This window comes from Anolis carolinensis, chromosome 6, assembly GCF_035594765.1.
Source record: "Anolis carolinensis isolate JA03-04 chromosome 6, rAnoCar3.1.pri, whole genome shotgun sequence".
Classification (NCBI taxonomy): domain Eukaryota; kingdom Metazoa; phylum Chordata; class Lepidosauria; order Squamata; family Dactyloidae; genus Anolis; species Anolis carolinensis.
The window spans coordinates 23,685,861-23,702,219 of NC_085846.1; the positions used below are offsets into that span (position 1 = coordinate 23,685,861).

At 41.3% G+C, this 16,359-nt stretch overlaps 1 protein-coding gene across 1 annotated transcript; it reads left to right on the plus strand.

The window, feature by feature from the left end:
- Window positions 1-1,426: 1,426 nt before the first annotated feature.
- Window positions 1,427-15,881, plus strand: LOC100556910 (parathyroid hormone/parathyroid hormone-related peptide receptor). Its single transcript, XM_016994636.2, has 13 exons — window positions 1,427-1,905; window positions 5,231-5,336; window positions 6,065-6,175; window positions 8,397-8,521; window positions 10,007-10,101; window positions 10,335-10,524; window positions 11,192-11,345; window positions 12,047-12,107; window positions 12,885-12,951; window positions 13,583-13,677; window positions 14,344-14,485; window positions 14,562-14,603; window positions 15,349-15,881. Exons 1-13 carry the CDS (start codon window positions 1,828-1,830, stop codon window positions 15,715-15,717), a joined length of 1,635 nt encoding a protein of 544 aa, XP_016850125.2. The 5' UTR covers window positions 1,427-1,827; the 3' UTR covers window positions 15,718-15,881.
- The last annotated feature ends 478 nt before the right edge of the window (window positions 15,882-16,359 follow it).

Consider the following 16,359-nt stretch of genomic DNA (forward strand, 5'->3'; position numbering starts at 1 on the left):
CATGTTAGCCGCCCCGAGTCCCCGCTGGGGAGATGGTGGCGGGGTATAAATAAAGTTTTATTATTATTATTATTATTATTATTATTATTATTATTATTATTATTATTATTATAAATAGGTACAGCTTTTTTTAAAAAAAGTGGGAAGGTTATAAAAGGCACCCATAAGGCAATTCGATTCAGAGGATGTTTAAGGACAACAAAGCTCCTCAGTATGGAAGATGGAGCGACAGCACTCCCCCCCCCCCCCCCCCCACCGGGCCGGAATTGACCACAGCCTCCAGATGCTAGAAATGGAAAAATGGAAAAGAAGGGGAAAGCCTTTACCTCTGTCTATGTATTGTCTGTCCTTGTTCACTTTATAATGGCATTGAATGTTTGCCATATATGTGTTCTGTAACCCGCCCTGAGTCCCCTTGGGGAGTTAGAACGAAATATAAATAAAGTATATTACAGTAGAGTCTCACTTATCCAAGACTCGCTTATCCAACGTTCTGGATTATCCAATGCATTTTTGTAGTCAATGTCGGTGGATAAGTGAGACTCTACTATAATAATAATAATAATAATAATAATAATAATAATAATAATAATATCCGTGTAATTGTATAGTGTGAAAGACACCTGACCATCAGGAGTAAACAAAGTACAGTAGAGTCTCACTTATCCAACATAAACGGGCCGGCAGAACGTTGGATAAGCGAATATGTTGGATAATAAGGAGAGATTAAGGAAAAGCCTATTAAACATCAAATTAGGTTATGATTTTACAAATTAAGTACCAAAACATCATGTTATACAACAAATTTGACAGAAAAAGTAGTTCAATATACAGTAATGCTACATAGTAATTACTATATTTATGAATTTAGCACCAAAAATCATGATATAGTGAAAACATTGACTACAAAAATGCGTTGGATAATCCAGAATGTTGGATAAGCGAATGTTGGATAAGTGAGACTCTACTGTAGTACATAAGTGGCTACCCTTACTATTAGGCATAGTGAGGCAACTCCTCTGAGGTGCATCTACGGTACATTATAGACTTAATGCACTTTCAAACCACTTTTTAACTGCCATGGCTCAATTCAATAGAATTATGGGAGTTGTAGTTTGGTGAAGCACTTTGCCAGGGAAGGTTAAAGACCTTGTAAAACTACAACTGCCACAATACCGTAACATTGAGCTGAGGCAGTTAAAGTGGTAGCAAACTGTTTTAATTCTCTAGTGTAGATGCACCCATAGAAGATTTGCCCAATATTTTGGAAAGGGACAACATGAATGAGAAATCAAGAATTTTGAAAGGTAGAAAGAAGAGAACAAACAAAAAAAAGGTGGGCAAACACCCATGTGAAAAGATATTCCAAAGAAAAAGAGAATAAAGGGGGAACTGGCTCTTTGGGTAAGCTAACAAGCCTCTGCCCTTCAGCTCTGGAGGGGAACAAGGACTGGCAGGAGTAGCTGCACTTGCTCCCTGGCTAAACAGAGAGTGCAGAGACAACAGGGACCCAAACGGTGGGGATGCTCAGCCTTATTATGCGTCCGTCTCAGGAATCATCGAATGACTAAATAAACGACGTTAGTAGGTCTTGGGGGGTGATTTATTGTGGCTGATTGAAGCTCATGCACTTTGAAGAAACAGACCAGACAGCTGAGTTTCGGAGTTCTCGAGATGAGTTGTGATTCTGGACACTCCAGCATTTACATCTCGCCAATGGATTTATAATCTTAGACTACATTCTTATTTGAAGAAGCATTCATCTGCATCATCGTTACCTTTTTTTAAAAAAGTTTACGTTGGATTGCCGCAAAAAAATTGACCACCATGGAAGAACCGGTCCATGCTGGCAGCTTCAGAGCAGTTGCTCTCTTTTTCTTCCCCTTGAATTTGGTCTGTGGCTTGGTAAGTAGTTTTGTTTTCCAAGTGTGCGTTTACACTGTATAATGAATGCAGTTTGATGCACCCTAAACTCTCATGGCTCAATGGTAAGGAATCATACAAAAGTTGTAGCTTTGCAAAGCTTTTAGTGTCTCTGCCAAAAAGTGCTGCTCAAACTACAGTCCCAGGATTCCATAGCATTGAGCCATGGCAATTAAAGTAGTGTCGAACTGCATTCATTCTACAGTATAGATCTGGCATGGGCAAACTTTGGCCCTCCAGGTGTTTTGGACTTCACCTCCCACAATTGTTTGCCCATCCCTGGTGTAGATACAGCATATAGTGCTGGGTGGGATGATGGGAGCTGTCTTCCAAAAACCTCTGGAGAGCACCAGATTGGGGAAAGCTGTCACACAGCAACATTGAGATACTTAATTGTGATGACTCATCCATGAACTAACAAGCAAGGACTCCTGTTCTGTGGTTGTGGATGCATCTACACTGTATAAGTAATGCAGTTTGACTCCTCGTTCTCAGTTATGGTTCAAGGCTGTGGAAACCTGAGATTTGTAGTTTGGTGAGACACTAGTGCTCTTTGGCAGAGAAGGCTAAAGACTTTGCAGAACTAAACCCCACTGAGCCATAGCAGTTAAAGTGGCATCAAACTGCATTCATTATGCAGCACAGATACACCCAAATAGTGTCCATGCCGTATTCTTGGATGCAAGTCAGTATTTTGGTTGATAGCATCAGCTCCCATCATCTCTTCCTACTTGCTTTTTGTCTGTCTCTGAACCTCAGAGCTGTGGCTTGTGAACTTTAGCACAACATTGTCAAAAGCCGAACGAGACAAGGGGCGGCTTGTTCTTCCCACTGTCTGTCAACAGGGTGACAGGTGTAACAAACTGGTGTAGGAATCCTAAAAAGCTGCACAAAAATGTTTCAGAGGTTGAAAGGGAATCATAGATCTCTTAGTTCCAAGGACATGGGCGTATATTTTCTTCCTAGGGCTTGGGAAGGTCGCTATTGGGGGATTGCCTTCACAGTTATTGCTGATTTATTAGTTAAGCTCAGGGTGTATCTACACCAGGCATGGGCAAACTTCGACCCTTCAAGTGTTTTGGACTTCAACTCCCACAATTCCCGGTATCAGGCCCTATCCTTTTCCTCCTCAGCCTCTTAAAAGTTGAAGTCCAAAACACCTGAAGGGTCGAAGTTTGCCCATGCCTGTTCTACACTATAGAATTGATGCAGTAAGTTGTACACAACTTTAACTATTATGGCTCAATGTTATGAACTCCCTCCTATCCTTCCATAGGAAGGTTAAAACTTGGTTATGGGGCCAGGCTTTTGAATAATAATTGGCAGCGTTAATTATTATCATGTACGCTGAACTCAATCGACAGACCCAGTTTTTTTTTTAACTGAACACGCCTACCTGTATTTTATAATGTGTTTTATGAATACTGATGTAAGTTAATAATTTTTAACTGATTTATATTGCACTGTATAATTTTTATATATGCGTTTTATTGTAAGCCGCCCTGAGTCCCCTGTTGGGTGAGAAGGGCGGGATATAAATATTGTAATAAATAAATAAATAATAAATTTTACAAAGTCTTTAGCCTTCTCTGCCAAAGAGTGCTAAACTACAACTCCCAGGATTCTAAAGATTTAAGCCACGACAATTAAAAGGGTGTCAAGCAGCGTTCATTCTCCAGGGTAGATGCACTACTGATGCCACATAATTTTATGTCTCCCCCCATCTTTCTCCCTTTTCTGTACCTCAAAAGTAAAAAAAAATACTCTTGTTTTTACCAGAAATCTTTATTGGTCATTTTGGAAATTAGAGAGAGCTAAAGGTTGTAATGGCGCTTCATGCAGTCATGCTGGCCACATGACCTTGGAGGTGTCTATAGACAATGCCGGCTCTTCGGCTTAGAAATGGAGATGAGCACCAACCCCCAGAGTCGGTTACGACTGGACTTAACATCAGGGGAAACCTTTACTCTCTGTATGAATGATCTGATTTCATACAGGTCCACACAACACACAAACAACCCAAAGAGGAAGATGCGGATTAAATGATAACAGCTATTTTATGTCCCTTTTTCCATCACACTTGCGTAGTCTGCTGGCTGCGCAACATGAATATTTCCCGTCAGTTCCCAGTTTCTTAAAAGGCCCTGCTGTTTTTAGTTTTAGGACATAGATTTGGAACAGTTCCAATCTGAAAAGTCTCGTTTCTAGTGGATGGTGCAGTTAAAATGAAATAACATTCTAATTCAAACCATTTTGCTGGGTTGTTCCTGATCATATCTTCTTTATAGCACCTGGGATTCCAGTCAGCCTCTGCCCTTTCTGCTGCCGCCTTTCCCAGATGGCTGCAACCGTGATGGAAACTTCATTATTGATAAGTCTTTATCAGGCTTCTGAAAAGGTCCTGTTCAGATGGGCAATTTAATTGCTTCAGGGAGCTGCTCCCATTGTCTCTCCCCTGCCTTTGTCTCACCCAGCTCCTCCATTTCCTGGCAATTTTGCACAGGAAATGAGTGAGCCACTGGAAAATACAAAGATGTCTCATAACTCTTGGAGTGCATTTTTTAGTGGATCTGATGCCATCATGTTTACCTGGTCACTCCACTAAAGCAAGAATTTTTAACTTAGCAGGTCCATGATGGGCTTTGGGGAGGGTCCTGTGAACGGGAGGCAAAAATAATTTTTTCTCCCCTCCATGGCACTGAGCCATGACAGTTAAAGTGTTGTCAAATAGCTTTAATTCTACAGTGATGGACCCTATCTTACACAATCTATTTGATAAATATTTAAAGAGATTAGGTGCTGTATAAAACCATACAAAGCCTGGACTGTGTTATCTGTTAACTCAATGGTTCTCAACCTGTGGGTCCCCAGATGTTTTGGCCTACAACTCCAGAAATTTCAGCCAGTTTACCAGCTGTTAGGATTTCTGGGAGTTGAAGACCAAAACATCTGGGGACCCACAGGTTGAGAACCACTGTAATTGCTTGTTTTCTAGCCTATTGGAATGGTCATAGCGTAAAAGAATTTCTTATACTTTAATATACAAAATAAATTAAGAAAAGTTATAGGAACAGAAGAGTAATGCTAGCGTATCATGGCAAATGTATATGGCATTCATAGGAAGTGTGGAAATAAATAATTACATGTCTGCCTATAGAGGCGATTTCGTTGTTTCATCTCATTTTTAGATGCCATATAATCAAATAGTAGCAACTGACTGGGAATGGAGGAGCCAAATTGAAGTTGGGGAGCAGATGGAGTGGGAAACTCACTTCTTTCTCCTCTTATCCTTTTCTCTGCCTGTCAGGTGGACACTGATGATGTTTTAACTAAAGAAGAACAGATTTATTTGCTGCATCAAGCAGAAGTAGAATGTCTCAAAGAGATATATGCCCAGAAGGAGATAATCCAAGGTATTTGCTTTTTTGCATCACTAACTCTTGACAATGGCTCAGTTTAAACATGTGAAAATATTTTTTTCTGCCAGATATGAAAATCATATTGTTAATATTGGCGATCTCCCAAAAATGCATTTGTAAAGCACTGCCCTCTGCTGGAGAAACAGACCTATAATAATAGTCAGAAATAATATTGGGGTGTTGTGTGGTTTCCGGGCTGTATGACTGTGTTCTAGTAGCATTTTCTCCTGACATTTCACCTGGATTATGGCTGTCATCTTCAGAGGATCTAATAGTAATATAATATTGTTGTTATTGGTTCTGGTCAAGCTGTTGTTACTGTTCTTATTAAGCCAGACCTTTAGTTTAATATACAGTTATTCCAATAATACCAAGACTCAGTATTGGAACAAATAAAATATTATATTATACTACACAACCCAGCTTTGGTGGGTTTAGGAGACACAATATATAGTGGGCCTTTGGCATCTGCCGCAGTTTGGTTACAGGGTTCCCTGTAGATACCAAAGTACCATTATATACAATGATGTAGTAAAATGCTGTCCCTTATTTAATGGCTGAATCTATGGATACAGAATTTGTGGACGTGGAGAGCTGATTGTAAGCACTATCCCACTGCTTTAGAGAAAAGACACACATGTGCATCTTGTCTATATGTCTTCTAAAACGTTCTCTCCCAAATCCTAATATACAAAGCATTGAAAGTGTTATTTCCTTCTTAGAAGGTCACTGTTTGCCTGAATGGGATGGAATTATTTGTTGGCCCCAGAGTCCCCCAAATGAAAAGGTGGCCGTCTCATGTCCAGACTACATCTATGACTTCACCCATAATGGTATGTATGTTTTCCTGGTTGCAGCAGAAAGCCTTTGGTTGGTTTGAGGCGGAGTTCTCAACTTTCCTAATGCCACGACCCCTTAATATGGTTCCTCATGTTGTGGTGACCCCCAACCATAAAATTATTTTTGTTGCTACTTCATAGCTGTAATTTTGCTACTGTTATGGATCGTAATGTAAATATCTGATATGCAGGATGTATTTTCATTCAGTGGACCAAATTTGGCACAAATAACCGATACGCCTACATTTGAATACTGGTGGGGTTGGGGGGATTGATTTTTGTCATTTGGGAGTTGTAGTTGCTGGGATTTATAGCTCACCTACAATTAAAGAGCATTCTGAACTCCACCAGTGATGGAATTGAACCAAACTTGGCACACAGAACTCCCATGACCAACAGGAAATACTGGAAAGGTTTAGTGGGCATTGACCTTGAGTTTTGGAGTTGTAGTTCACCTACATCCAAAGAGCACAGTGGACTTAAACAATGATGGACCTGGACCAAACTTGGCACGAATATTCAATATGACCAAATGTGAATACTGGTGGAGTTTGGGGGAAACAGACCTTGTCATTTGGGAGTTGTAGTTGCTGGGATTTATAGTTCGCCTACAATCAAAGATCCCCTTGAACCCCACTAATTATAGAATTGGGCCAAACAGGCAGAGAGAGCTTCAGCCTTCTCTGCCAAAGGGGTTCCTAAGACCATCAGAAATATGTGTTTTCTAATGGTATTTGGCGACCCCTCTGACACCCGCTCACGACTCCCAGGATGAGAAATACTGGTTTAAGGCCAAACTAGACATTAGAGGTGGGAAAAGTTACTGTTTCAGACCCATTCTCCAATCCCCCAGCCAGCAAATACACAGTAGGTATTGAAAAGCAATTAATTCACTGATCACCGGTAAAATGATAGCATTGATTCACATTTCTACTTAAGAGCATAGATCAACATCTTGTCCAGTGATAAGAGGGTGGAAACAGCTAGGTATTTAGCTCCCTTTTAAATCCAATCATTGAGAGAAAGGGGCCAAATGTACATGCTGGGAGTGTCTGATAAAAAATAGGGGCACTGCAAGGAAAGTACGCTCTCTTGTACCTGTCTGCTTGATGCACCAGGGTTCATAAAAATTATATTAAATTCCCAGATTCCTTCAGCTAGCATGGCCAATGGGATTCTGAGAGATGTTGTCTAGAAAAAGTGACAAGTTCAAGTTCTTACACATTTATCAGCAAGTCTGAGAATAGAATGTCTACAACCAATTTCATATCTTCCAACTATCCCGATCTGGCAGGGACAGTATTGATTCATCTTCCATCATCCCACTTTTTTTCAGCTGCTAGGGAAATGTCAATTTCTATCTCATCCTTCTAATTTCCCCTTTTGTCTTTAGCTTACTTCAGTTGCTGCACACTGAGAGCAACCTGTAAAAGGATCTTGCATCCAACTAACTCAATGGTAGGGAGCGGAGGGAGCAAAATCTTGTCCTCCCCAGTAGGCTTAGGCCAGTCGTTCCCAACCTTTGGTTTCCCGGGTGTTTTGGACTTCATCTCCCAGAAATCCCAGCTAGTTTAGCAGCTGTTAGGAATTGTGGGAGCTGACATCAAAAACATCTGGAAGACCAAAGGTTGGGAACCACTGGCTTAGGCAAAGGCAAATTGCTGCAGCCTTTCCTAGCTTGTCTGCTTTTCCTCATTAATACCTCTTGCCATCATTACTATTTATTTATTTATTTATTTACAGTATTTATATTCCGCCCTTCTCACCCCGAAGGGGACTCAGGGCGGATCACATTACACATATAAGGCAAACGTTTAATGCCTTAACATAGAACAAAGACAGAGAAAACGCAGGCTCCGAGCTGGCCTCGAACTCATGACCTCTTGGTCAGAGTGATTTGTTACAGCTGGCTGCAGCTGGCTGCTCACCAACCTGCACCACAGCCTGGGCATTACTAGACTCTGCTGTTGCTTGGTCACACCCCAGTTTTCACCTGTGAAATGTTGGAGGTTATGCTATCTAAAGGACTGGTCAGGGCCATATAGGTGTGGGCAAGGATGGTGAAATGTGGCTACATGCAGCTCAATCGCTCACATATCTCCCCATATTTTTCTGGGCCAAATATTTAAAAGATATTAATGTTGATCCTTACTTGCATTATCCTCCTCATTTGTTTATGTTTTTCTTATTGAACTTGGTTGCTCATATATTTTAGGTCATGCCTACAGACACTGTGAAATCTACGGCAACTGGCAATTGGTACCGGACACAAACAAGACATGGGCCAATTACACAGAATGTGCTACATTCTTCACCCCGGAACGGCGGAAGGAAGAAAAGGTGAAATGCCTTAACATAACTAAAGGGGAAATTGAAATGTGGGAGCAGAGAGGGGAATTACGGCACTCTTTCCTTGTGCTGCTGCGCTCAGTACTTCCTTCCAGGCCATTCTTAAAGGTGATAAGAGTGGTGAAATTATGAAATTATGAAATTAAATTATGAAAGGGATAAGAGTGGTGCATTTGTTGCCAATTTTCAGAAACAAAGGAGGGATAGGCAGAATAATTAAGCCGTAAGAGATATTTTAACTTTCTAGAGCCTATACAAGAGCTGGGAAGCCCCCATACAGTTCTATCATAGGGAAGATGGTGATCATTGAAGGACCCTCAGAGCAGTGGTGTTACTAATTTGGTGCCACCACTATGAACCTCCCCCCATACCAAATCAGACCACAATATTATAGCTAAAACACCTGAAAATCTGACAATATTGGCAACTCAAAAAAATGAGCAGTGAAAATAATATTTCGTGCAATATTGGTGCAAGAGCCCCTGGTGGCGCAGTGGGATAAACCGCTGAGCTGCTGAATTTGCTGACCGAAAGGTTGGCGGTTTGAACCCGGAGAGCAGAGTGCGCTGTCAGCTCCACTTTCTGCCAACCTAGCAGTTCGAAAACATGTAAATGTGAGTAGATCAATAGGCACTGCTCCAGCAGGAAGGTAACAGCGCTCCATATAGTCATGCCAGCCACATGACCTTGGAGGCGTCTACGGACAACGCCAGCTTAGAAATTGAGATGAGCACTGACCCACAGAGTCGGACACGACTAGACTTAACGTCAGGGGAAAACCTTCACCTTTACCTTATTGGTGCAAACGAGACCATGTGATTCAAAGCATCATTGGAACTGGATAAAAATAACAGATCTGAGCAGAGCACATGTGCATTAGAAGGTTCAAAAAGCAAATCAGTCTAGAGTTTTAGCCTTATGAGCACATGTGTGCTGGGCTTATGAAAGGAATACCTGTATAAAACATAATACATTTCTGCTGAAACATTGCACAAATGTTTTCATAGACAGCCTCTCTGGTGTCACCCCTCTGATGGTGCCACCCAATGCAGTTTGCACCCCCTGAGTAACTCCACTGCCTCAGAGCTTTAGATTAAGATCATAGGGAGCAGATCTGAGCCTGGGCTTCCCACCCCTGAGTCAGGATTTATTAATTTATTTACAGTATTTATATCCTGCCCTTCTCACCCCAAAGGGGACTCGGGGCGTATTACAATGTACACATACATGGCAAACATTCAATGCCATATGAACATAGAGACAGAGACAAAGACAGAGACATAGAGGCAATTTAACCTTCTCCAGCTTCCAGCTTCCTGAGGGTATGCTCGATTCCAGCCACAGGGGGAGCAACTGCTTCATCATCCACTGTGACACCGAGTCCTTGGATACTTCCTCATTTCAAGCGCTGCTGGATGATTTGTATGGTGTCGTAAATTAGTTAAATTAGTCAAATTTTTTCTTCTCCCTCTGCAGAAAGTGTTTGACCGTCTGCGCATCATCTATACCGTGGGTTACTCAATATCCCTTGTCTCTCTTGTGGTTGCCATGTGCATCCTCTGCTACTTCAAGTAAGGAATTTGTGTACTTCTTATAATCCGCTCTCTGCAGCTTTTGGTCATCAGTCTTGTATGGGTGATTGTAGGTCAGGTGTTTTCCTTTCGCCAGCCCTACCTCACAGGTTTGTTGAGGGGATAAACTGGGAAGAGAACTATTTCCATTACACTGGAGAAATGGTGGGGTGAAAATGTAAATAACAAATACATCAACCCATGTTTGGGTAATGCATACATCTGTGTTCAAGGCGACTTCACTGCACTCGGAATTACATCCACCTCCACCTCTTTGCCTCTTTCGTCTGCCGAGCCATCAGTATCTTTGTGAAGGATATTGTGTTGTACTCCACCTCACGACTGGAAGGGCTGCACATGACGCAATATGGTGACTGGGATGCTGAAGAGCTGAGTCTCACATTGGGATCCAGGACCCAGCTGGTAAGTTTCCAGGTTGGAGAATATGGTTGTCTTCCCAGTGTCAAATATTGTTGTGCCAGGTTTTTAAATGAGCCCAGTTCCAGGCATCTCACCTTAAACAGGAGGGTAAGAAAGATACTCAAAAGCAAAACTGGGAAAAGCTATTTCGTGGCCCTGCATCTCTCAACATCTTCTAGCCATGTTTTTGGCTGAGCACATCTGGGAGCTATAGTCCAAAAACATAACTTCTGCATGGCGTTTGATCAAGTGTATAAAAACTATATTCTCATCCCAAGATTTTTTGCTACCTGAAATGGAGGCAGTAGATGCTTTAAGGTCTGTGTACATAGCTTCCAACTGTTCCAATTCGGCAGAGACAATCCTGATTAAACTCCAGTGTCCCATTTTTCCATTGCTTTTAAATGCCCCAGTGCTCTTTCCTTGTATTTTCCTGCTTTGACTTCAGCTTACTTACATTGCTGTGGTGTAAAATGAGTTAAAGATGCAAAGGTAATTTGTGCTCAACTAACTCAGCAAGAACAATTTTGCCCTTCCCAGTAAACTGTATTATTTAATAAAGCCGTATACATGGCATCTACAAACGAATCAAGGCTATTGCTACAATGCATTCATAACCTCTAACCTGGACTCAGTAGATGGTCATTTGTGTATTTCTCAATTCCTCCAGGCAGGCTGCAAGGTAGCTGTGACCATCTTCCTCTATTTCCTGGCTACCAATCACTACTGGATCTTGGTGGAAGGCCTCTACCTCCACAGCTTGATCTTCATGGCTTTCCTTTCCAACAAAAACTACTTGTGGGCCCTTACACTCATCGGGTGGGGTAAGCATAGTCCAATTTATTCCCTCTCCTATCATCAACTTGCACAAGGACCCCCAAGCAGAACTACTGTGTGTTCTTGCATCGCAGCATATTGGACTGGATGCCCTTATGGTCTCTTCAACCCTATGATGAGGCATGAGAGAAGCCTCCCACAAGGATGGTAAAAACATCAAAACATCCGGGTGTCCCCTGGGCAACATCCTTGCAGACAGCCAATTATCTTACACCAGAAGCGACTTGCAGTTTCCCAAATTGCTCCTGACACGAGAAAAACCCCTATGATTCTATAGATGCTTAAGGTGTGAACATTACATTGTGGAGACAATGGGGATGGAAGCCAACATGAATACTTGAAAGGGATCCCATCTCATGCTACCATAGGGGTTTTCATCCCTTCTCTCATTTTTTGTTAATTGTTATCAAGTTGACTTCAACGTATGGCAACTTTCTGTAAGATAATGTATTGCAGTCTTCCTCTTTTTCTGCTGCCTTCTATCTTAGCAAGCATTATTGTCCTATCTACTGTGTAATGTCCTCTCATATTCCAAAGTACAATAATCTCATCAGATCCTTTCTCTAGCAGAGGAGGAAAGTAACAACGCAACACATACATAGTGCCTTACATTTTTACCTACTGTTTAAGATCTCACTGGAAACCCAGACATCTTTGTGCTTGCTTTTGTTTTTCTTCCTGATTTGAGGGGTTCCTGCTGTCTTTGTGTCTGTCTGGGCCAGCGTAAGAGCATCTCTGGCTGATACACAGTACGTGGCTTCTTTATTTCTCTTATATACTGTTTTGAAGATTAGGAGTGAAACTTCAAACTGGATAGGCTAATAAGCAGAGAGTTCATGAATTGCTGGAGCTTGAAAGAAATGCTTTTTTGGACTCTAACTTCTAAAATTCCTGCAGGGAATTCACTTATAGGCACATATTAAATAACCCACATTGTGGTATGGACCCAATACAATCTGCTCTTTGTTCTAAATAAAAGAAAAACTTTGATAATTGGTTTATTTGGTTTCCCAAATCCAGGCACTAGTAAAAAATCTATGCTAGATTTAAATTATGCAGTAAGGACAAAATGTTCCATAAACCATACTTGAAATCTAGCAAAGGTAGGGTAAATAAAGCAACAGTTAAATGTGGGTGTTAATGTGGTTTTGCTGCCGAGTCTGCTTCATAAATTGAAACTTCCCTGATTTGAATTTTGTCTGAAAATATTTTGGATTCGTGGGCTGGTGGAAGACATTCTCTTTTTCTACCAGGGCTTCTACCTGTAAATCTAGAAAAAGGGTATATCTTCCTTACAGTGTTATTTGTAAAGCAGGGCTGGGGAAGTGCTACCTTTTCATATATCTTGGACCCCAACTCCAAACTTGATCAGTTTCTATGCTTAGCAGCTTGAACAATGTGCAGTGACATGAAGTAGTGAAAAGGCTTAGGACCACAGAGTTAAGTCTCAAACATGACAAGCCAGGTACATTGTATGGCTGGAACCTTTGCCTGTTTTTCAACTGACTGCAGCCCCTCTTTGTTAGGTGCTGGGACCTTAGTGCTGGAAGCATGAAATGGATCTACCAGATTCCCATCTTAGCTGCAATTGTGGTAAGAAGAGCACAACAAATGGGTCGGGGAAGCTGGGAAAGAGGCAATAAAGATTTCTTGTGAATTAGTAACTGACCAGATTGAAAACTAAAGCAGGCTTCTGTATCTTTAAGGGTTGTGTACAAACATCCATTAAAGGTTAAATACATTTTCCAGAATCCCACATCCAGCACTTGGTCATGGTGGCTGGGAACTCCCAAAAACTGAAGCTCATTCTTTCTGAGTTTTATGATCTGACCACATAGTTGTGAAAGGGTGTGTCCCTCGTGGATACATATTTTGATCCATTAAGAAGCAAGATCTTTTTCAGTAACTAACTAATATCTTGCCAATAGAAATCGTGCTTAACCTTGCCCCCATTCTGTTTGCAACTTAGATTCTGAGAATCCCATCTCCAAATAGGCAAGGCAGGTGAGAGGCGGAAGACAAAATTTGTTTGGTCCGCCTTCTGTTTGGGCAATTGGAATTTATTTTCAGTTTTGATTGTTTGTTGATTTCATATTGCAAGTTAAACAGCCATGTAAGTAGATAAATTATCTAAGCAAATGGATAATTTGCTTACATAATGTACGTAACTGTGACATTTTCACTGGCATGAAGAATGCCTCAGTATCCTTGTATTGCTTGGCAGGTGAACTTTTTCCTCTTCCTCAACATTGTGAGAGTCCTTGCCTCAAAGCTATGGGAGACAAATGCGGGGACATTAGATCCCCGTCAACAGTACAGGTATGTGGCACAAAGCTGCGGAAGCCAATTGCCTTTTAATGCTGCAAGAATTAAGGAAGTTCTCACTGAAACACAGAGAGCAGTTGAATTTTGCATTGCCTAGTGCACTGGTTCTACCATCTGGAACCAAAGATAGAGTATGGCCCCTGTATCCACTGGGGATACATTACTGGTCAGACTGGTTACCTGAAACTATGGAAATGACCCAATGGCATTAAAATGCCCAATGTCTGGTACTAATATACCATAGTCACTGCAGAAAGTCCTGGAGCGGTATCACTCTTGAATTTGTTGGGTCCTCCAACACAATGCTATAGTAACACCTGGATGGAAGCATATCATCGAATCACCTGGGGAACCAAGCAAATTCTTAACAGACCATTTTTTTCTGGGCCAAATCACAGATATGAGTTCCCTAGTTATGGAGTCTTATTGTATTGTTAGATGGCTCTCAGAAGCCCTAAACAGCACAGCCAATGGTCAGGAGTTTTTGGGGTTGTAGTCCAACATCTGGGGACTCAAGTTGGGTAATCATTTCTACTTTTGATCCTTCTCAAGCTTCTATTTTTAAGAGATTCGTTTTACTATTCCCTTATTCCTGATTATAACATTGTTTTGCCAGAAAGCATAGTGAAGTGACCTGAAAATAGTGTCTTTTCCTTTCAGGAAGCTACTGAAATCCACTTTAGTCCTGATGCCGCTCTTTGGTGTCCATTATGTGGTGTTCATGGCCATGCCATACACAGCCATCTCCAGCATCCTTTGGCAAGTGCAGATGCACTATGAGATGCTCTTCAATTCTTTGCAGGTGGGTCCTGCTGGTGGAAGGGATTTTGTCTTTGTTTTGCACTCTTGTGTCTTACATTATTCCTTTCTCTGAACAGGGTTTCTTTGTGGCTTTTATCTACTGCTTCTGCAATGGTGAGGTAAGATACTTCTCTTCAAGTAACAACATATGTCTCTGGATATATATTAATATAGGGGTACTTCTCTATAGTACATGAAGATATTCTGGTCTGTGAAAACATAAGGTACATCTCCTAGAGTTGTATTTCTTCTCATTGATGCACACCTTATTTGGCTGAAGTTATTTAATGTACAAAATGGATTCTTTCCCCCAGAACCCATACTAATTTCACTTGGCCTGTTCACCTACTGATGCTAGCGTGAGTGACTCTGGTTGTTAGATATTTTTGGGAGGACAGTTCCAAACAAACTGATTTAATTTTTCAAGATATTTTTTAGACTGCAATTCCAAACAAAACAAAAAATCAGACAACTCTGACAAATGGCTGTCCAGTTTTGACTGACAATTTACACCTGCAAGCTCCAGGCCTCTCAACCCTGGTCAAATTCAGTCTAGTTTTGTTCCACTCCAAGTGGCAAAAGTTCCAATATTCTTATTGTAAGGACAGATAATAGATGCAGTTCAGGAATCTAGGTTGCATTTCATCATAATATACTTGCCTTCCCCCTCTTGGTTATACTGTGGGTATGTGAGGGTGATGTTGCATGAAAACGAAGGTAGGCAAAATATTAGAACAGATGAGAAGTGTGAAGAAGGCACTGACCATCTTGAGCTATGACTACTGTATCTATTCAGCTGCTAGAAGATGGGAATGACAATATTGTCCATGCCGCATTCTGTTTATGATCTCTCTATATCCTCAGGTACAGGCAGAGATCAAAAAAGCCCGCTTCCGGAGAAACCTGATCCTAGACATAAAGCAAAAGACCCGAGCTACCAGCACAGGGGGGAGCTACTACTATGGGGGACTCATGTCCCATGCCACCAACAGTATCAGTCTGAGTATGGCTAGCTGGGGGGTTGCCTCCGCAACAGCTATAGCTATGCCACTGGGGGCCAAAAACTGGCTGGTGCATCTAGCTCCCACTGCTTCTGCAACAGAATACATCCCTAGCTCCTTTGTCCTGGATGGATCACCAAGGCAAATGATGACACAGAAAGCCCATGTGGAGAATATCAATGTTTTGAGAAACTGCTCCAGCTTGAAAGAAGAGTTAGAGACTATGCTATAAAGAGAACTTATGAATGTGATATTAAGATTAGATCCCTAAGCAAGTTGCAAGCAAATTATGAAGTCATGAGATAGTTATCATTGGATTAGGAAGAATTACCATAATTAAGCTACCAAAATCAGCATGAAAAATAGCCCAGAGTATTAACTATCAAATTCGTACACTGTAGATTTACATTTAATGCTCCTGAATCCAGAACGGTGATGCAAACATGGCCTGATGAAGTAATAACAATCATCCACATATGCGCAGTTCTGTTTTATTTGGGCGTAGGGCATATGCCATTTCTTTTATCAAGGAGGACATCATCTCTTCACATTCATCAATTTCAAGTCTCGTTAGCAATAAATGAGTTGTGGAAAAACTCTTTTTCATCTGCTCTATCATTTATGTCAAGCTAGAATTCAAAAGGGTTCATTTTAGGGCCACAGCAGGAAATGAACAGATGAATCAACCAGTGCTTTGAACAGCAATTCCCACAGCTGTCAAGTTCAACTAGTAAGCAATGGGAATTATGTACAAGCATTTTTCATTCTGATATTGAGTGAGAAAAAACATATTTAAGATAGCCAATGGGTGGTGGTATTACATTATTGGTTGACTATTCAGTTTGCCCTAAACAGCTCAAGAAGGTACCAATGA